This window comes from Rhamphochromis sp. 'chilingali', assembly GCF_963969265.1.
Source record: "Rhamphochromis sp. 'chilingali' genome assembly, chromosome: 9".
Lineage (NCBI taxonomy): Eukaryota > Metazoa > Chordata > Actinopteri > Cichliformes > Cichlidae > Rhamphochromis > Rhamphochromis sp. 'chilingali'.
The window spans coordinates 38,641,930-38,663,451 of record NC_137936.1 but is presented as its reverse complement, the minus strand read 5'-3'; the positions used below and the strand labels follow the sequence as shown (position 1 = coordinate 38,663,451).

The 21,522-nt window shown below is 43.3% G+C and overlaps 1 protein-coding gene across 2 annotated transcripts; it reads right to left on the bottom strand.

The window, feature by feature from the left end:
• Positions 1-661: 661 nt before the first annotated feature.
• On the bottom strand, positions 662-13,636 carry sdc4 (syndecan 4). Of its 2 annotated transcripts, none has more exons than XM_080890663.1 (5): positions 13,340-13,636; positions 2,228-2,420; positions 2,099-2,136; positions 1,814-2,006; positions 662-1,488 (listed from the first exon to the last, which is right to left on the bottom strand). In XM_080890663.1, exons 1-5 carry the CDS (start codon positions 13,394-13,396, stop codon positions 1,337-1,339), a joined length of 633 nt encoding a protein of 210 aa, XP_080746789.1. In that variant the 5' UTR covers positions 13,397-13,636; the 3' UTR covers positions 662-1,336. The 2 variants fall into 2 exon arrangements, with proteins under 2 accessions (XP_080746789.1, XP_080746790.1); XM_080890664.1 differs by having other exon boundaries at positions 2,228-2,417; positions 13,340-13,635.
• Between the last annotated feature and the right edge of the window lie 7,886 nt (positions 13,637-21,522).

Here is a 21,522-nt window from a genome sequence, read left to right as displayed (position 1 = left end):
AGGAATTACAATTTTAATTTGGCAAGTTTTAGAAAAGATATAAGCCACTCACGTTTGGTCAAAATTACATTAGAGTTAGCTTAGCACAAATAAATCAGCTAGCTAGATTAATTAAAAAAAAGAAAAAAAAAAAAAAGCAGCTAACGGAATTACCGAAGACCACATTTACGCTTCATTTCTTTCATCTTAATTTATGAAAAACTGGGGAAAAAAAAAAAGCCCCAAATGTTACATTAGCGTTGCTACGCTACTGTAGCATAGCATTAGCTGAGGAAACCCGACTTTAAATGCTGCCATCAGACTGACTTTATGCTTAAAAAGGTGGTTAAACCCAAATCTGCACATTATATGTCGAGAACATTAATTTGATGAGTTTACAGCTACTTCACACATAATAGCCTTTAGCTGTATTAGCTTTGGCTAATGCTTTTCACTTTGTAAGCTAAGCTAACCAGCTATTCGGATATAGCTTCGTATCCTCGAACTCTCTGCAGGAAAGTGAGCGAGTCTACATCCGAAAGTGTCGACGCCTGGCGCGATGCTGAGGAGTGCAGCAACGCCTCGCCGCTATGACGTGCTGGTGAATAACCCGGGGTCCTCCAACGTTTGCAAATTCCTTTCAGGGATTGGTACGACTCGTCTGGTGCTATGTGCTGAGGAGAAACCAAACATACCAGGAGCTTTGAAGGGAAATAAAAAGCCTTTTAAGGTCATTTTAATGAACTCTGCTGCATCTGAAGGTTTACAGAACAGGAAGTGATCGTTTTACAGTGCAGAAACAACACTTCTATACAGGGTCACTTCTAACGGAGCATGAAACCGCTGCACAACTTTCAGATTAAAACCAACTTTGTTTTTCTCATTATGGCATTAAAAAAAAAAAATCTCATGAAAACCTCGTTAGTCTTTAGAAGTTGCAGGTTCAGAGGAGAGAATAAATAACTGGACCGATAAAAGTACCGTTTTAGTGTTTTTAAAGGAAAGAAGGGAGGAGTCTTGTCCTGTTTGAGAGGAAGTGAGGTCATGGCAGCTGAGACAGTCCACTCCTGTTGCTCATTTTCCTTTTCTGAGAAAGCGAAGCCTCTGATTGGTTCAGAGAGCGTCGGTAATAAAGCGCACATCAGGGAGGAGCCAGTCTGTCGATTGTGTTGTCGGGGCTTCTCTTCTGATTTACCCAGCATCGCTCCGCTGGAGGAAAGTGAGGAGGAGGAGGAGGTATGATGATGATGATGAGGCATGGCAAGGCCAGACGCCGGCCCTGATTGGGTTTTTAAGGGAGTGAGGTGTGTGATTGTGTGTGGTTGTGAAAGGAGGAGGAGCAGGAGGAGGTCGGGGTCTATGCGTAGATCTCTGTGGTGGGGGCCTTCTTGTAGATGGGCTTCTTCGACAGATCGTAGCTGCCCTCGTCCTTTTTCTTCATGCGATAGATGAGGAAGAGGATGAGGAGGACGGCGAGCACCAGGCTGACGGCGAGGGTCGCGGTCAGAGCTGGAAGAGAAAGTAAAGCGACAGATGAGACTTTTTAAGCTGTGACAGTGATTCCTACTCCTTCCACCCAGACAGGAGCCTCCTCCTGCTCCTCTGGGGAGGGAGCTCTGAAGCTCCTCGTCAGCCCTACACTTTAGAAATCACGTCATCTGACATCGTGTACGAGCGCTACCGTGCTCTTGTTCTTAGTTTAAGTTTATCACAGCTTAGGGAAATTTTCCTGCGTCTGATGTTAAAACTCGGGCAGCATTTCCATCTTTGGACATTTAAAAACTCAAAGTTACGTTTTGGCTGCTTCAAAGATGTTTGTAAGAGCACGACTGACCTGCAAGGAACTCCGTCTTGCTCGTGATGCTCTCGTTGCCGGTGTGGGACATGAGGACATTGGACAGGTTGTCTTCTCTGCGATCGTCGTTGCCCAGCACAGGGATCTCGTTCTTCTCAACGATATCTCTCTCGTTGACGGTTGGTCGCACCGGGCGCTCTGGCTCGGGGATCTTATTGTCAATAATGTCGAGCTGTAAATGAAGAGAAAAGAGTTGGTGAAGCCTCTGCTGCATGGTTGAGGGTTTAAGTATTTAAGGAGACTCCACGTGCAGACGCTTCTCACCTTCACTGTTGTCGTCTCGTTAGGTGACATGGGCGTGTCTGTGGAAAGAAGCAGATTCTTCATTTAATCTTACAGATTCTACGTAAACGTCAGAAATCGCTGCGCTGAGTGTTTCTCGTCAGGACCGACCTGCGTCACCAGATCCAGAGAAGTCGTTGTAGTCTTCATCGTCGTACGTGTAATTGTCAGCGTCGTCGTCTGTGAAGCCGAAGTCTGAGCCAATCGGGGCGTCTCCAGACGCCTCCAGATCGCCGCCACGTGTCGACACGCCGGCCGTCTGCGAGCTCTTCATGGGCATCCATGTCTCCGTCTCCCTCACCTGCTGGGACATCAGACGGAGGCTCAGAGGGACTTTATCTCACTAACACTCCTTCGGTCTGATAGGCCGACATGCTTCCAGTTTCTCTGTAACTTTTTGGTCAAGCCTGCCCAATCAGGCCCCTTCAATCAGCCCAGTCGCCATGGTTACCATCCCTATCAAAGCTTAACATGGTGAGGGCACATCAGCCACATTTAATCACATTACAAGAGTTTATTTCAGTGACCATTTGCCCGCTAAGCTGCAGGAATGGGATTAACACCCCCTCCCCAAATCCATCACCTAATCATTAACATTAAAACACACACACACACACACACACACACACACAGAATCAAAGTGAGACGGGACATGAGCCTGATGTGTTTTACAGCACCGAACGCGATGCAGACGAGGAGGAGCCCATGTGATGTTTGTGTCCGACAGGAAGCAGCCAATCGAGTTTCCAGGAAAAGAAGAGTGGTGATTATGTTGTCGGGAAAACTGGAACAAGCTTTTATTTTTCTGAGCTTTCCATTTAGCGAGAACAAAAGCAGACCACAAATCACACTGGAAAGCTTCCCGGATGTCCCACAAACATCCTCGTCCACTCTCTCACAGATCGAGTCGTGTACGTCACGAGGCTCTTAATTACTTCCATCCCAGTCTTCATTTAAGGGTTAACCCAGCCCGCCCGGGGCCTCCCTGTTTGTGTGTTCTCGGCCGCTCGGCGTGGTAACGACGTGTTTGAAGGTAATCCTCTCAGCCGCTGCCTTTAAAAAGCAGAGAAGAAAGAGGGGAGGGGATGCCCCATTGTGCCTGCACAGAGCTTTCAAACAAAGGCGGCCATTTTACCGCGACTCCTTAGCAACAAGGTGGGCTCGCGAGGACTCGCCGCTCCTGCTCCAATTTGTTTGGTTTCCTACACTTTCAGGCCTCCTTTGTGTGCGTTCCCTTGCACTTTACTCCATTTCTTCCCATCTGAGTCCCTCTTTCCTGGCTTTCCTTACAGAGCTGTATTTAAAAATCCAGGAGCAAACATCAAATTTGAAAGAGTTTGCGGCTCCTTAAAGGTGAACAACTTGTTGTTGTTTATGTTTTTATGCTTCGTGACAACAATCTTTGGGTTTGAGGGCAGCTGAACTAAACAGGACACTTAAATCATTTAAAAGTGCTTGAAAACATTCACAGTCTGTGTCCTTGAAGCAGAAACATCCAAACCGATAACAGCTGGAAACAGCTGCAGCTAAAGGTTTGTACTGCATCCATTTCCACACAAATTTGATCTTTTCTTCTCTCTTCATGTCTTTTCATGTCCGTCCTGAAAGCTGTGGCGGTAGTAGCCCGGCTGAGGATCGCTGCTCTATTATGTCCTCATTTAAAGCCCTTACATGTGCAGCAGGGAGCCGTGATCCTGTATGTGTGCATTCATGCCTGCCTGCCTGTCTTTGTCAGTAATCCCGAGCCGAAAAGTGGTGACTGCTGGCTCTTCATTTCCTCGCAACCATTCACAGTCCTGCTGCAACACGTCCTCTGAGTCACATTAGAGGAATTATGCTCATTCAAGCCTCCGTGTGGACCCGTATGAGTCAGGCTGATTCAATCAGGTAAACCAGCAGGACTCACAGCCCTTCATTTTGTTATATTTGACATCATTCCCCCCCCCCCCGAGGCTCGTTTTACTTCGATTTGCGGTTACAGATGGTTTTAAAAGCCCAGAAAACCTGATTTCTCTGCTTCTTGCTACAAAAACACGTTTTCTTGCCTCACTCGAGGGATTTCAGTGATTTATTGGCGGGTTTTATGCATTTAGTCACCGTCTCCTGTCAAACTTAAGGAACGTTAATGACCCGAACCTTAGTCTGTGGAGTGGGTGTGGGCCTTTTTCTAAAAACAGGAACACTTTGCATTTTTCAAGTTCCACACAAACAAAAAAGTAAGAGTACGTTTTGTCCTTCTGTGTCCTGGGGTGCTGAAAACGCTCCCCTTCCCGGTTCCTCTGACCTTTAACCCCTGCGTGGTGTAACTTGGACGCTTGCGTCCCGGAGGGCTAAAAGAAAAGAAGCGTACGCCTCTCAGGCTGACTGAGGCCTGTCCCGGCAGGCCCGGCGTATTCGGGAGAACAGAAAAGATCAAAAGCTCGAGGCTTGCGTTACATAAGGCCTCCGATGTTACCGTCACATGTGCGACATATTCTACTTTTACTATAATTTCCCGGAGCTGGGACGGGGTTCAGGCCAAGTCCCAACAAAAACAACAACGGTGTTCCAAATCCAGGAAAAACAAACAGAGCCAAGGATGAGCGCCGGAAGCCTCAGTTTCTGTAAAAACTGTCCAACGTCAGCCTGAAAACAGATCGGTAGGGAACACAGCGTGTGTGTGCGTGTGTGTGTGTGTGCATCTTCTAAACCAGCACGGACCGGCAAACAGAGGACAGAGGAGCGCCCGAGCTGAGGTTACGTAACAAATCGACATGAAAATCAGCGCTCACTCATTTTACTGAGCGGTCCACTCAGTCACAGCCACACAGCACATGTTACACTGTTAGCAGGCACGCACTCATTTACTGTGTGAGTAATAAGAAAGACCCCATCTGTCCTCCAGAGGGTACATAACACACCTGAAGCACTTTATATACCTGTAACTTAGTCTATAAGAATAGTCACAGTCTATTAGTTATATTTGAATCTATATCAGAACAAAGTTTATTTCCTGTTCTTACTAATTTTCGGTTATTGTAGCCATTTTAAGGTTTGTTTTATTTATTTGAACTTTTTCCTTTTTGCTTGTTATTTTCATTTGAACTGCATTACTCTGCCAGTGTCTGTTTCAAGGATTTACAGTTTTAAAGGTCCTGCGATACCTTTGTGATTTTTTTCTCTTCAAACAAACTTTCCGTTTCTCCACTTCAGCTCGCGTTAAAACTTAATTGAAAGCAGCCTTTATCTGCTTGGAAACACTGCCACAAACAGCCTGAGTGGACAGATTATCATTGTTCCTTCACATCAAGCCGAATGTGTTCATTACAAACAGCCTGAATGAGCTTCAGCGACACAAAGTCCGGCTACGTGCTTTACAGCAGAGCTCGCTGCGGTTCAGGGGGAGGCCGCAAACGCCTGCAAACGGCCTGGAAAACTCGGTGAAAGCTGAAGAGTGGAAGTCCCGAGAGTTTACAGACAGAAGAATCACAACCAGCCATTTTACAGCCTGTTAACAGATCCCCATTTTGTCCTCCATCAGTGATTCACAGCCTGGTATGTTTTGGGCCTAATGTGCAACAGCTGATAAGCAGCCGGATATGGATGGCAGCCAAACCAACCAACCAAATGGATTCAGTGGAAAGAAATATGGGATAAGATTTCTGTTCAAGGCTCCGCTTCTCATTCCCACAGAACCAAACATGGACTCGTTTAAGAAGAAAACAACAAAAAGCCTCCTCTCTCCGCTTTAACGTTTTATAACTCGTTCTATAAAAGCCTGACTCATCACAGCACTCACTCAGATAAAGCCAACACAGAGGTCAAAGGTCAGAGTCAATCCAGCAGCTGAACACAGCTGCCCTTTGTCTTATAAAAAGGCCCAAACTGCAGAGCTCCTTGTGCCACGTGGTTACAGTCTGAGGTTACCAACCATGTGACCCAGACAGTCCTCGCATGCAACAAAATCATCACGCGTGACAGAAAAGTCACATTAGTGATGCTGACATCTGTGAAACGACCACGTCCATCAGCCAGCTGATTAACTGCTGTGCTTTGTTGTCATGTGACCTTTTCTGTTACTGTAAGCACAACAAAAGCCATCGGCTTTCTTTGATTAGCCTTTGAAAAGAGACGCCATCGCCCCCTCCCTGTAGACTCCATTCCTGCCCCATCAGACACGTCACACCTCCATCCCATCACACCCTTCTTTATCCTGCCCATTACAGCACGGAGGTCCTAAAACCCAAAACCCTCCAACTGCTCAGCTTCGCTAAAAAAAGCAGTCTGCCAGGAGTCCTACCAACCAGCTTTAGGGCCCGTCCCTTCTACTGACACCAAACAATGCCAGTGGACGCCCCGAGAGCATATCAATGACCAAGGTAACTGGGCTAAGCCTCCAGCAGCCTCCCTTCATTAAACTCTGGAAACAATCCCTCCATCTGCCAGCACGGAGAGGGGCATCTGGTCCTTTCACACGGCCGACTGGAGGAGGTTCAACACGTGAAAAGACAGGAATGTGCTTCCTTATTCTTTGCCGTGTCCGGCATCTCACGAGCTTTGTCCAGAAAAGTCAGTTTTCAGAGGCCAAAGCAGTGCTCGTCTTCCTCAGTGTCTCCCATTTCTTCAGCCCCCCCCCCCCGTTGATACTTGAGCCAGCAGGATTTGCACCAGCATTGTGTCACTTCATCTGCTGGTAAGATGTACTCCTGACCTCTGACGTAACCGCCAAAGAAATCCAAAGGCCACGGGAGGAGTGAAAATCATTGCTTCGTTAAAATCATAAAGCTGACCCATATCAGCTCAGCTGTTCCTTCAGGAGGCCTGAATGTGGTCATCCTCAAACACTAACCTACATTTTCCTCTCCGTACTGACAGCAGAGCTCCAGATTCCTCCTACCTACGCCGGATCTATCTATAGCGGAGTTCCCAGCACCAGACCAGCCACACTAAACTCCCTGGAAGTGGGTCTCCATCTATTCCAAGGAACTGGAAGAAGCCTTTTGTGCAAGTATTTCAGACTTTTCATCAGCACCTCTAACCCTGTCTGCATGTCATGGGTGAAGCTCCTAAAAACAAAGACACCCGTTATCATCCGTATCAGGCCCCTTCAGCCTGTGAGGCCAGAAGAGACCTGACAGCAGCCTCGCTGGTTTGGCCCGAGCTCCGAGTCGAGCGTCTGCGTGTGCTTAGAGTGCTTTGGCTTCACTGCGGATGAGGCAGGAATGTGGCGGCTGCATCGACGAGGTTTTGGCTTTTTGCCGAGCTGACCTATGTGGAGGAACACATTCCTCAGTCCGACACAACGCAACACACACACGGCTCGGAGGTGTGTAAGAGTCCGTCACCATTTACCTCGTTTCCCTGATGTTCAAAAACAATCAGTGCCTCCCTCCTGACTCTCCTCAGAAACAGCTGACCCTGAAAATAACTGGAGTAAAATTTTACCTTCATACTTCAAATATTTGCAAAGTTATGGGCTCTCAAAATACTTACTTGGGCTCATTTCTGGTCTCACATAAGCAGCATGGTTTCCAGAGTGAAACTCACTCTTTGATTACAGATCGTGTTCTCGGTGCGAGTTAGTTATTCATGCTGCGACTCAGAGCCGGATGAAGCTGGGCATTGAGACTGATCTGTTAATCAGCTGTGACTGTATGTTGACAGTGTGCTAATCAGTGAGGGACGGAGGTTTAATTTGACTGAGCGGTCTGATAAAGCTGACCTCAGATCTGCTTATGTCCAAATATAGCCAAAAGTTTCCTACAAATTCAAGTAAAAATATCTCAGATGTTTACTTAAATGCACAAAGAACAAATATGCTGATTTGTTTCTGATGGACATTTCCTGTTTTCCTGCTCGCAGGCTGATCTTTAAGCAGATAAGACCCCTTGGTGTCTTCCCTGTAGTCTATCGGCCTGTAATGTTTGATTCAAGGCGGCGATATGCTGCCTGGGGGAGTGGCATTAAAGCGCTGGAAGATGGAGGACGCAAGCTTCAGTAAGAGCTCGAGACGATGCAGGCATCCGGCCTTTTTCACCATTAGTCGAGGATTCGGTCAGAGATGCGACAGGGTGAGCTTGGCAGCAGCAGGAAGGGACCAACAAAAGCTGCACAGATAAGATCAAACTCTCAGGAGGGGCTCATTAAAGCTCAATTAGCCCCGTCAGCAGAGAATAAATCGTCCCAGTCTGCTGCACAGCTGGCTGATTGTACAGCCACCGTCTTATCTAAGAAGTCTCACAGAAAACAGGCTCTTTATCACACTGGATTTTAAGATTTGACTCATTTCACTAATATTTGTCTTTATTCATTGAAGGACAATAGTAACTGAGTCAAAGTGAAGCTTAGTGCTCTGGTGATTTCAGGAGTTTACTTTACGCTTGCTTCTTGACAAAAGAGGCAACATTTTAGGTTTCACAAAGACGTTTTTAATTATGCGGAGGGTAACACCTTTTCTTTTACAGAGATCGTGCCAACTCGTCCATTTCCAAACATTAAATCGAGCAGATGTCAGAAGCACAGTTTAATCAAAGCAGAAACATGCAGGTGTGTATGAAGGCAGTTGGTTATAATGCTTGAGGGTGACTGAAAGAGGAAGCGTACACAGTGGGAGTTTAATTTTACTCTTCATTTCTACAAGAGAGTTGTAGTGTTTTCAGTTCACAGCATGTGAAGTTGAGTTTCTTTCCTAAAACCCACAGTCAAAGGTCTTTTGTGGTCTGTGGGTTCACTAGAAGTCCAGAGACTCATTCAAACATCCAAAACTTCCAAAGTTAATCATTGATTAACTCAGTGGATTAGAAATGAATGTAGCATCCTGTGCAGGTAGTTAAAGGTTAATGTGACGGTTGCGGTCTACAGTCGCGAGGTAGACCTCACACACACCACATCAAAAAGGTGCTGTACTGCTGAAATGCATTCGAATAAGGGAAAACCCTCACGCCACCCAAAAGCAGCCTGCGAGCTCTGCTCAGTGGGTGGGTGCCGTTTGTGGAGTATCAACTGGGTTTTGTTTGTAAGAAGTAAATTTCCAGAAGCCGACAAACACAATGAGCCGTTATCAGAATCAGAATACTTTATTGATCCCTGGGGGAAATTATTTATCAAAAGAGAATCAGCAAAAATCCCCATAATCCTCACGTCTGTGAATAAAGGGCCAATTCAAAGTTTGGTGAAAGGATGATGGTTGCTACACTTCAGGGTAATGGTTATGCACACAGTTCAAGAAATCTTTGTTGTTTGACATTATCATCGCACGCCATTTCTAGCCCACTATGTTTGATTTTGATGGCGTCACCTCAGACTTCAGCCATCTGACCATCTTCTAACAACTAACAGGCTGATCAATAGTGAAAACAACGGGCAGAAGCAGCCTCACATTAATAATCACCAAAAAAAACAAAAAAAAAAACCCATTGCAGATACATTAGAAATATTGGGTCGATATCATTTGGATGTCTGCCTGCCTGCCTGCGGATGGTGTGCTTTGATTATCATTTCTCATGCCCAATACATGTGCTGTGGACGGGAGCTGATAGCTGGAAAGAGTCTGGCTTCAATCCTGAAACAAACGTGCAAAAGAACGAGGAGACTGAGACGGCACAGGCTGACATTAAAAGGCCTCCCTCCGAGGCTCGCCGTTCCCAGAGGAATCACAGCGAGGCTCACATTCCCCTGACATAAAAAAAATATATATATATAAAAATAACAAAAAACCCCAAACTGGAGCGCTGTCCACGCATGCACCGCATAAACTCCCTCAGGACAACAACATGATCAGCATACAACCAGCTAGCTCCAGCCTTTCCCCGCTCTCGTTCCAGTAGGACCTCGCGAGTGACGTTTCGTTTGCTGGTGCTCATGTAGCGCTAAAGGTCTCCCAGCTCCACCATCACGGACTACAGCTGGTAATAAGAGTCCTTCCCCATCCAGTTTGCAAGAAAATCCCCAGAATAAAACAAGCCCTGCCAATTTTAGTCATAGACGATGAAGGAGCAGCAGGGGTTTGCTGTCATTTAATTAAAAATAATAAAAACACAACTTCCAGGCTCGAAAGCAATGTCTAAACTTCTCCAGTCGTTACAAGTTACAATGTAAGATTTTTGAAGTATTAAACACAAATTAATGGATTTTACTGTAACGCTGACCAGATGCATGAGTTTAAAGGCAGATAAACTGTTTTCCTGCACAACTTTAAATACTTTGGAGGTTGCATAAAGTCTGGAGCAGTTAAAATGTTGTCTGCAACATGTTTTATGATGACACTGGTGAAAGCCATAAGCTGAAATAGCTTGGTCAAGCAGATTTTATATGTGCAACAAGTGTTTCTGGAGCATAACCAGCTTTTCGCTTTACTTAACTATGTATATAAAATATAACTTTTTTTTGTGCTTAAAATCTGCAAGAGCCCCTGTTGAGAGTAACAGCACACAGCAGAGGCTTATAATCAGAGACTGCTCAGCATCTTTAAACTGCCTGTCTCTGTCTTAAAAAAAAAAAAAAAAAAAAAAAAAAAAAAAAAAAAAGTCAGCTGAAAGTGATATAACCAGAATTGGAGGGTTTTTATGGTCGACTTCTGCCCTGAATGCATTCATATAGTTCCCGTTACAGCTGCCAGAGTATGCAGTGGTTGGAAAAGGGTGGAGGGAGTCCGGGGGATCGGATTCGACTGCACTCCGTCGTGGGCAGGAAGGACAAAAACCTCCTCTCTCTGTGTGCCAACATTCCTGGGCCCAAAGGGATTTTATAGACCAGCGGGCAGCAAAGCAGGAACCATTATTACATCCTAGTCATAGTATTTATCAAGCACCACCCTGCACCCCATCATGCAAAGGAGACAAAAAACTAGCCTTAAAAACCTGCTTCATTCTGGTGCAAATGATCGGAGGGGGGGGGCTGCAAAACCAGTCACATTCCAACAAGTTCTAACAAATGGGCTCCAGAGGCAACAAGCTAAGGGTTTGATGGGGCAACATGGATTAACTCTGGGGCAAAGAAGACTTTTCTTACCCCGATTAACCACCACAATTTCAACTTCAAGGACATGTGTTAAATTAAATCATAAAAACTGGACTTCTATTTCCATAAAGATGAACGATACCCTTATTAAAGGCCAAACAAGCTCATCTTTCAGCCTGTTAAACAAGATGTTGTTTTATTCTGTCTTATATCATAATTGAAGGCATGTGTTTGGAGTTCTCTCAACATTTTTGACATTTCAGAAAAACGCCCTGCACATTAGCACAAACATTACACTGGGCTGGTCTTTCCTATCTTTTTCACCTTCACCCTTGGCTGGGCAGCGAAGGACCATACATGGGCAGAAAACGCTGAGGTCAATGGAAAATAAAAAGAACAGAGAACAGGGTTTGTTTGGCATGCCACGCTATCTTGAACAAACTGATAAAAACAGACAAGCTGACCAAAGCGAAATGGCACCAAGTTCCTGCTGGCATCCAAGTTGATATGAAATCCGACTCAATCCCGTGATAAAAACATTCCGATCGTGCCTGTGGCTCTCAAAAAACCCTTTTTCTGCATTCAGAGCATGTTCTATTGTCAGGTAAAAGAACATTGTTATCGATTAGCAGGGAATGCCAAACCCACATACCAATAATGACCTCGTGGGCAGAGAGGAAAGGCCACAAGGAGGCAAGTATTGTGATAGCTCAGAGGCCAAGTATGCATTAAAGGAAAGGACACGCGGGAGAGAAAGGGGTCAATATCTGGAGCTCGTTTAAGGAAGGAAAGGGGGAATGTTTTGGTGGGAAAGCTGTAGGTGTAACCACACTAGGCTAGCTGTGTTAAAGAAGTGGAGTGTCACCCCGAGGTCCCATTGAGACCCCATCAAGTGTGCAAAATCCCAGAGAGGGCCGGTCAAGGTCACCAAAGGTCACATACCAGAGGGGGGACCAAAAGAAAGAAGAGGAGGAGGAGGAGATACTTTGAGGAATGTAACAGACTGTAAGGCCCAATCAGGCCGCCATGTTTTGTTCCAACCCCTTCTCACACCAAAATGTGGAACGGTGGAATAGCCAGAACCCCGAATATAACCGTTATGCTGCTTAAACAGAGAACCGCTCCAGCCTACAAATGTGTCTACAAATGGTTGTGACGTGTTGCACAAACTAAAGCGTGATTGTACAGACAACAATCTGCTCTGAGATTAGCATCCTTTAACAAATCCTGCCGTATGTCAGACATGCAGTTAAACCAGCTCTTACTGCTTTTTGCTCATTCTCACCATTCGTATGGACCAACTGGCCTGAGTGGAGGGGGGCAGGGTGCATGTTTTTGTATGTGGGTGGCATCAAGCATTCAATGTTGATGTTAATCACACTAAAAATGATTAATCAGAGCAACAAAACAGAAGCAATGTAACGCATGTTTGGGCAAAACAATTAAAGACTTGTCTTTTTTGCATAATGTCTCCTCACATTTATGCCTAGAACAATCTAACTATCAAGAAAGGAAAACTTTCAATACAGTGTCTCTGGAACTTTAAAAATTATTTTATCGCCCAACTAAATCCAAATACATCCCGTTTGCAACACGTGTAGACATGAATCATCAGCAAATATGGATCTACCTACGCTGCAGGGCTTACCTAATCATGCTTGCAACACATCCAGCTCCCCTGGTCAGCTAATTCATAGACAGTTAATGGGAAAGCATCAGAATGGAAGGGGCGTAACATGGATCTCACTCAAACTGGGATTTGGTGCCTTCCAGCTCAGCGAGCCTCCTCATAACACACAAATCCTACTAATTAAAGTCAAATTCTGTTCTAACAACAACACATGGATTCACCATTTAAGTCTCAGTGGCTCCAAAAGGAGTCTGCACTCAGATTTCCCCATTAGCTCACACTGGCAACAACCTGGAGAAGTGTTCAAAGACACAAGAGAGTCTGGCGTGCATCTGTATTATTATCGGGGGCGGGAAACTGTCTCTTTGATCAAACAGGATTGATCCTCTTTGGGAAGTGTCTCTGGGATTCATCCTGGAAAAGTGACGACCCCCCCCCCCCCAATTCGGGATAATAGCTGCCATATCCCAGGAGAAGCTAAGTGGCTAACAACTCTCATTTCCGTACTTAAACAGAGGGATAGGACAGGTAAATCACAGCCTTCCGGCTCCCGCTAACAGCACACAAACACAGGGCTAACCTCAGCAAGGTAGCGCTCCCGAAACAGAGATACACGAGTGTTTGAATTTGAGCTGCTCGCTGGAGAAACTACTTACCGACTCTGAGAAGACGGAGGCAGTGGATAACATCAACACGAGGCACAGGGTGAGCATGGCTGTTCTTCCAGGTAGTTCACAAAAACAAGCGGGAATGTCGCCCTAAACGTTAGCTTAACGGGGATTTGTAGCTTAAAAAAAAACAGCGAGCTGAGCGTCTTCAGTGTCCCGCCGCTGTGTTCCAGTATAGTCCAGCAAATAACACACAGTACAGCCGTCCGCCTCTCGGTACCGTCACCGTTTCTCCCGTAAAGTTTCTTTCGTTCGCTGCTGCTGCGCTTACTAAATAGCCGCCGGCTTGTCTGGTCTTTTTTACTTGAGTCTGTAAACCAATCATCGGCCAGCGTACGTATGACGTGTGGAAATCAGCACATTCCACAGGCTAGGCTTGTCCGCTGGCTCCGCCCATTTCACCTTTTCTTTTATTGTTTACCTCAGTTATTTTTTTAAAACGCCATTTTTAAGTGAATGCATGAATGTAAAACTCAGTACAAATATATTTAAAACGAGAAAAACAAAAATATATTAACAGTGATAATAAAACGTAATGAATCAAATAATTATAAATAAGTAAAAAACATAATATTTACTTTGTTTTCTTTCTTTTAGTTCTTTTTTGTGTATTACTTTTACACATATTTATAAATATTCATTTTTTAAAGAAACACAACAGGGACTGGAAAATAAAATAAGCGCTGAATGAATGAATATTACTTATTTTTTTCAATGAATAATTCTAAAGGATTTGTAAGCGCAGCTTTTGTCTTTCATGTTTAAATACTGAAAAAGTGTATTCATATTCGTGTTTGATCTTTCCTTACTGAAGATAGCTGTGTAAAGGGTGTCTGTGGCTAAAGTGGGTCGTAGATAAATCGGTGGTTTGATTACTCTATCTGCATGTGGTACAATGAATGCTGACAAAGGCTCATATTTATCAGCTGGGCATCTATAAATCATGGAGCTAGTGATAACTAGTGTATAACGGCGTCATTGCAGTTATAGTGTTTTATGTTTTATGTTGTGGTTAACAATGACACAAGTTGACGTCCCCAAAGTCACAAAGACAGAAATCACAAAAGTGACCAAATGGTTGAAACTCTGGAGCAAAGACGCTGAAGAGGACACAGCTGAATGGTGTCCATTTTCAAAATTCAAGAAGCAAATGGGGTTTTTAGTTTCTCCGCGGGGACAAATACACACATCCTGTTGTTTTTATCCACTTTTGTTCCATTTATCTGCTACAAGAAAGATGCGGAGGGTTGCCGCCCTGAGAGATTTAAAATGGCTTCCTAATGTAAATCTGCAAAACATTTGGGGTAATTATCATCTCTGTGGTATCACCGAGAGATTTAGACAATCTAGATTAATCCTTGTGCGCCGAATCAATCAAAAAGAGGGTTTCAATCAACAGCTGCTGTCGTTCATCGTCATTAATTCCAAGATAAGAAGCTGATAATGAGCCATTGTATAACCACAGAGACCCACAGGGAGTCATCTTATCTGACACAGTGTGCTGAGGTCTGAGGGACTCAATAGGTCTGATTTGTGTTTTACACTTCCCGGTGCTCCAAACTTTTTCAAAACCATATTTGAAAGAAATTCAGACGCATTCATTCAGCGTTGAGCTTTGCTTGTTTCCAGTAAGGGGGCGTCGCTGCCAGCAGGGGCTTTCTGCTGCTTCATGGAAATCTCTGAGTGACGACATCTTCCGCTAAACTTCCTCCCTCCCCTTTCACTTTCTTTCCACGGGTCTCTCGAGGCTTAAAGCATAGATGAGTTCACTATTTCATCCTTGGAAACCGGTTCCGGGATTTCTAACCGTTTTCTTGTTGTCCTTTCGTGTCGAGGTTGTTTTATGACCTGTTGCGTTACACGTTTTCACTTTTCTTCCGGTTTGCAGTGTCGGGGACGAGCTTTGTGTGTAACAGAGCCTAAGCTTCATGTGTGTTTGCGTGTCGTGAAGTGATTTTTTATGATACTTTATGAATTTAAATCTAAAATTCCTCGTCAGAGTGTGAAAGTAAACTTCAGGCCTCATGTACTTCACACTACTGAGAAACTGAAAATGTTTTTGTTGTGTTTCGCACACATGGTTAGTTAGATTATTTTAACCCGGATAAAATTAAAATGTAAAAAAAACATTTATTTTCTATTTTATTTTTATTTTATATCTTGCGTAACTGTTTTAAAGGCTTCTCTGTTGCAGACTGCAGTGAAATGGAAAAACTTGCCACATGTCAATAAGTGAAGCACACATAGAGCTAAAAATGCTAAAAAAAAATGATGTGAATGTTAATGAGACATAAAACAGGTTTCATATTAATAAAAACATCAAGATTATCAGAGTGTGTGAGTCTCATTCTTGGAAATTACCCTGATGTTGTTTATGTTTGAAATCAGTTGTGGGGATTTCCTTGTGTTTTTGAAATGTTCTAACCCACTGAACAAAATTAAAGACGAAACAAAAGAAAGACACATTTCCAGATTAGAAAAGATAACACACACACACACACACACACACACACACACACACACACACACTTACAGACAGGCTGAACCGGGAAAACCCGGCCATGTGTGAAAGCTGTCTGCCTTTGTTTGCTCATATTTATGCAAATTTGATCAGGATATATTAGGTGCAGACACGGAGGAAAATTTTTTAATATAGACGCTGTTAAAGATGCATTGTTTGGGTTAACTAAAACAAGAAGTGGGATTTTCCTGTTGGTGACGTTGGGTCAGCTCAGGATTGATGGATGGGTGAATGAATCCCCCATAAGTCTTTGAAAATTGAACCATTTACAAAGTGTGAGTCATATCTTTATCCAACTATCTAAGACTGTGGGTAAACTGTCGGTTTGGGGTTTTACTCACCTCACAGTCAGATCAGATCAGCAGCTGCATAAACAAGATAAAGCAGGTAAAGTCCTGCTCAGCAGGACCACAAGCAGCTGATAATACACAACAAGCTTCTGTTAACACAGCCACACACAATGATATAGGTCTCCGTGTAAAAGACCCCAAAGCATCCTTCTTGGAGTTTTAGCATTTCTTTTTTGGGTTAGGGCTCATGTGGGACACAGACTAGAGATTATTTTTCCTTTATCAGTTATCAGATATTAGATTAGCTGACTGCACAGTCCTAAAATCTGTCAGTTTTACAACTGGACTTCTAGTTGTTCTGTGCTGACATCATCAGAAGAAGGCAATTTGGGGAAATTAATGGCAACCCGAGGTGCGTGTGTGATCAGCCTCGTCTCAAGGCAAACTGTGAAATAGTCTTCTTCAATGATGCACATTGTTGCTGTTTTGTGACAGATAATGCACCATAGGAGGTACAGTTTGTGTCTGCAGCACATAAGTTGTTAGCGCCTTTAGAAAAGACATGAAAATGTGACAACCAAGAACAGCAACGCAAGAAAAAATACCCCAAAAACAAAAATATGGCTGGAATGTTTCAAGTTGCCAAAATGGGTAAGGAGCAGGATGTATCTATACTATATATGTATATGTATCTCGTATACTATACAAGACAAACATTTAGAAGCTGAATCGCCATCAGCTGGTGAAAAATAACTCTAATGTAAAGTAATGTTGAGACGACATCAAGACGCTGTCTGGAAGTCCGTGTTAGACGTTCCGACAGGCGATGATCTGATCAGGCCTCTGATCTACGTGGAAAACATCTGTCCAGCTACGCTTCAGTTTTTCTTTGGTCACGCCCAGCTTTTTGAGGAAGATGATGTCAAGCTTTCAGCCAGTGTTTTCGAGCACTAACTGAACACAGATGTGGCACCAACAGGGCAGGAAAGGAAACAAAAGTAGGAATTATAATTAACCGAAGCCTGAGTGGAAATAGAGATAAAAAACTGAAACAGGAAATGACTTCACAAATCCGGGCTTTTGGCTCATACAGGCTAAACCAAACCGCACAGATCTTATTCACTAAAGCTAACCGAGTTCTGTCGACCTAAACGTAAAAGAAAAGGCGAGACCTTTAGTTGGCTCATGTAGAAGATGCACAATGAACATAGTCTAGTTCGGTAACTCGGCTGAACCACAGAAGAATACAACAATAAATGGTAAATGGCCTGTATTTATATAGCGCTTTACTAGTCCCTAAGGACCCCAAAGCGCTTTATACATCCAGTCATCCACCCATTCACACACACATTCACATAAGGGCTGAACGAACAAACACAAAGGACGAGAAAAAGGAAACAAGACCTCGACATCAAAAGAGACTAACCGTAAAAAAAATTAGAACAAAAGATTATCAGATCGAGGATTAACAAGAAGTCGCAGACAAACCACAAGCAAGACAGAGGAGCACAGCCTGACACTGACACTACAATAAAGGAATCCAAACAGGAAGCAAAACTCAGGACTTCAATTCAGTTTTATTTATATAGTGCCAAATCACAACAACAGTCATCTCAGAGCAATTTATACTGTAAAACTCCCTTTTAACGGAAAGAAGCCTCCAGCAGAACCAGGCTCAGGGAGGGGCGGCCATCCACCCCGAGCAGTTGGGGTGAAGGGAGGAGGACGGGTGTATAAACACATGGACGATCTGATATCAGATCGTGCATAAACACATAGTGAGTGAAAAAGGCGAGCGAAGAAGAAACACCAGGGCATCATGGGAATCCCCCAGCAAACTACACTTAATGCTTTAGCAAAAAGGAAAGTTTGAAGCCTAATCTTGAAAGTAGAGATAGTGTCTGTCTCCTGAATCCAAACTGGAAGCTGGTTCCATAGAAGAGGGGCCTGAAAACTGAAGGCTCTGCCTCCCATTCTACTTTTAAATACTCTAGGAACAACAAGTAGGCCTGCAGTGTGAGAGCTCAAGTTCAAGAAATAAAACACCACCTCACAAGGACAAGGAAACCTAATACGAATAATAATGAATTCCAAAGAGGAATTCAAAACTCAAAACAAAACCCTGCCTTTATCACCTGAACCTAACCAGTTGTAACCAAGGTATGGATTGTTTTTTCATACATGATTTGCAAAACTGAAAATCCAAATGACAAAAATGGAAAAACCGAATTCTTCAGTGAAGTCCAGCACGTGAAAGAGGAAACTGTTCAAAGGACTGAAGGCAAGTCCGAGTGAACCTGCCCTCACGCGCCCGCACATCTGACATTTAGAAAGCTTCCATGATATCAGAGAGATGAGAAGTGAAAGACAAAGCCAGCTGTAATTATCCCATGATAAGGGGAAGCCCCAAAGGTCACATGCCGAAAACCACTAAGTCACAAGCAAGTTCTACAGGCCTGGTATTAAAAAAAGGAAGTGAAACACATTAATTCAGCAGGGGGGTGGACTTATATGCCCATGAAGAGAACGTGCGACAAAGAAGTGAGACTTAGTTAATCGTAAGGGGTTCCTCATAATAACAACCAAAGACTTTATCAGGTTAATGATCAAACTTTAACCTTTAAAAACTTCAGTCACAAAAAATAACAACAATTTCACTGCAGCCCCATAAAGTCACAACTTCTCTTTGATTCAACCTATAAAATTGTCACATTAAGATCATTAAAACATCAGATTCTCATTATTATCCTTTTAAATGCTAAACGTAGCATGCTAACATGCTAATAGGCTAATGTGAAACAGGAAATATGTTTAAATTCTGTTTAAACGTTCCTTCCAGTAACACCATTAGTGTTTTAATTATACATAATTATATAACAATGACTGATATTATATCTTTAACATCTCCAGTCACTAAGATAACCAGATATCAAAAGTATTTCATTTTTATTAAAGGACATGTCTAAAATTAGCCTTAGCTAACGCTAACCACTAGCACAAAAAGGCTTATTGGATTTTAACTTTTACGTCTATTTTTAGCTTCCATTTTATTTTATGGATTTTGTTTATAGTGTGAGTTAATGATATAATTTATATAATTACAATTTCGATCAGAATGTTTAGTTACGTGTTTTGGCTTTGGAGGCCAGTTTACTGCCTGATTTTCACTGAGATTAATATTTGTAGTGAAAATTACCAGAAACACAATTATCTCTTTAATAACTGATTTAAAAATATTTTGGAGCACTCTGGTGCTGACTTGTGCATTACTGGTGTGATCTTAGAAGGTGATGGAGAACTTTACACCGCTGGGCAGAAATCAATATTGAATAATCAGCAGACTTTTTAGTAACTTACTAAAACGAAATATATATACACGGTATAAATGATGTCTGTCTGCTTGACAGACTGGAAGAAAAATGTTTAAAAGACACTAAAAGCTGATGATACGACTCATCAAGTCAACAGCTTTAAAACATCAGTGAAAAAAGCAGGTTGGGTAAATTCTCTGAATAAAGACTTCTCATAAAAGTCAACTGCGGATAAAATCCGCACAAAGGCGAAGGGAAGAGTCTGAGCGGTGGCTCAGATTTTAAAGGAACTTCTGTCATTTTACATAATTTATGGGCCATAAAATGTATATTCAGACTTGGAAAACTCAAGAATCTGCGCTTTCACTTCTTGTGAAAACCACAAATGATGAGCAGCTGTTCAGCAGCTGTGCACTCTGGAGTCTTCAGTGGAGATTTTTCAGTATTGTGTAATGAGAAAGTTAAAGGCCGCAGGGCGGATGTTTTACTGAGGCTTTGGCGCCACCTGCTGGTCACAATTGAATACAACAGTTCATGAGTTGCATGAAAAAACATTTCACGTTCAGGACTGAGGTAGTTCCTCAGATGGAACATATCCGAGCCTTCTCAGGTTCCTGGAGGCTGGAGGGGAGATGGAGCCATGATCTGCTCGACCATCGAGCCTATCCCAGCTGTCATAGGACGAGAAGCGGGGTGCAACCTGGACAGGTCGACAGGTTGGATCAGAGGTAACACAATGAGGCAGACCAACTTTCACACCTCGATCCATTTAAAATGACCAATTAACCTAACATGGATGTGTTTGGAGCCAAACTCCACACAGAAAGAGCGCACACTGGATTTACAACCAAAAATAAAAGAAAGAAAGAAGAAAAGCAACGAATAAAAGAAACACCATCAACAGTTAAGGTGGTGTTTTTAGCTGCTAACAGCTTGTGTCTTTACGTGATGTCATAGGCAGCATCATGCTGTCGAAGTTAAAACCAAACCGAAGTACCAATAAAATCTCTGATGGCCGCCAACTGTTGCATGATGTAACTTCCACAGCCGGTGAAAGTGCACTGATGTCCTCAGTGTACCTGGAGCAATGTGCTCAGGATGAGGCACCAACTTAGTTTCACATTAACATGATTTAAAAAAAGAAGTTCAAAGCACCAGTCAGCTCTCAGTGTCAGGTGTGGAGGGGAGAAGACAGCTTCATGCAGAAGAGAACAGTCATCATGATTTCTGAAGCGTCATGCAGCCCTGCAGCATCTTCATCATCAAGTCTCTCAGCAGTCCTGGTCGTACACAAAATTCTGATGTACTCCTCCCTGATATGCTTCAGCTGTGGCTGCGGTTTAGCTTTCAGCTCATCATGCACCACAGACCTGAGTCTTCTACGACGTACCTGCCACGTGAAAGCAGCTGGAGAAAATCAGCTTCTTAGCACCTGAACAAAGGGTAAACCTGAAGTTCTGCATACTGATAAGACTAAAAAGAAAAACCCTTCTTTATTTTCAGAGGTTTAACCCTCACAGGGCGCTGGGTTCATGCCTGGGATCCTCTGTATTGTTGTGTACATGCATGGTTGTTTGATCAGTTTTTTTTTTCCTTTATTGCAGTTTTTCCTTTCAGTCTTTGAACTTTAAAAATGTTTTATTTGCATTTCTCATTCTTTTTTGTGCCTAATTATATTTTATTAACATTTAGAATATTTGATATTTTTGCATTTGTGTTCATATTTCTGACATTATTGTATTTACAGTTAAGTTCTCCAATCCAAACAAGATCTCACTTAAAATGAGTTAAATGTTTACAGAGGGTTCAGTCTTCTTTGACTCTTTATTTTGCAGATCTGTGCCTGCAGATGGCGCTGCGCTCCTGCAGTCAGCCTCAGAGGGGCCTCCCACAGCTTGTTTCCATCTCCTTAGTTTTACAAAAGAACCTGTTTAGTTAAATAGAGAACAATTGAAGTCACTGGACCTTAGCTCTTAATTCTCTTACTGGAGCAGGCAGCGATGTTTGTTTGTAGCACAACGGAGTGTGAATCAGTTGTTGGGAGGTCGG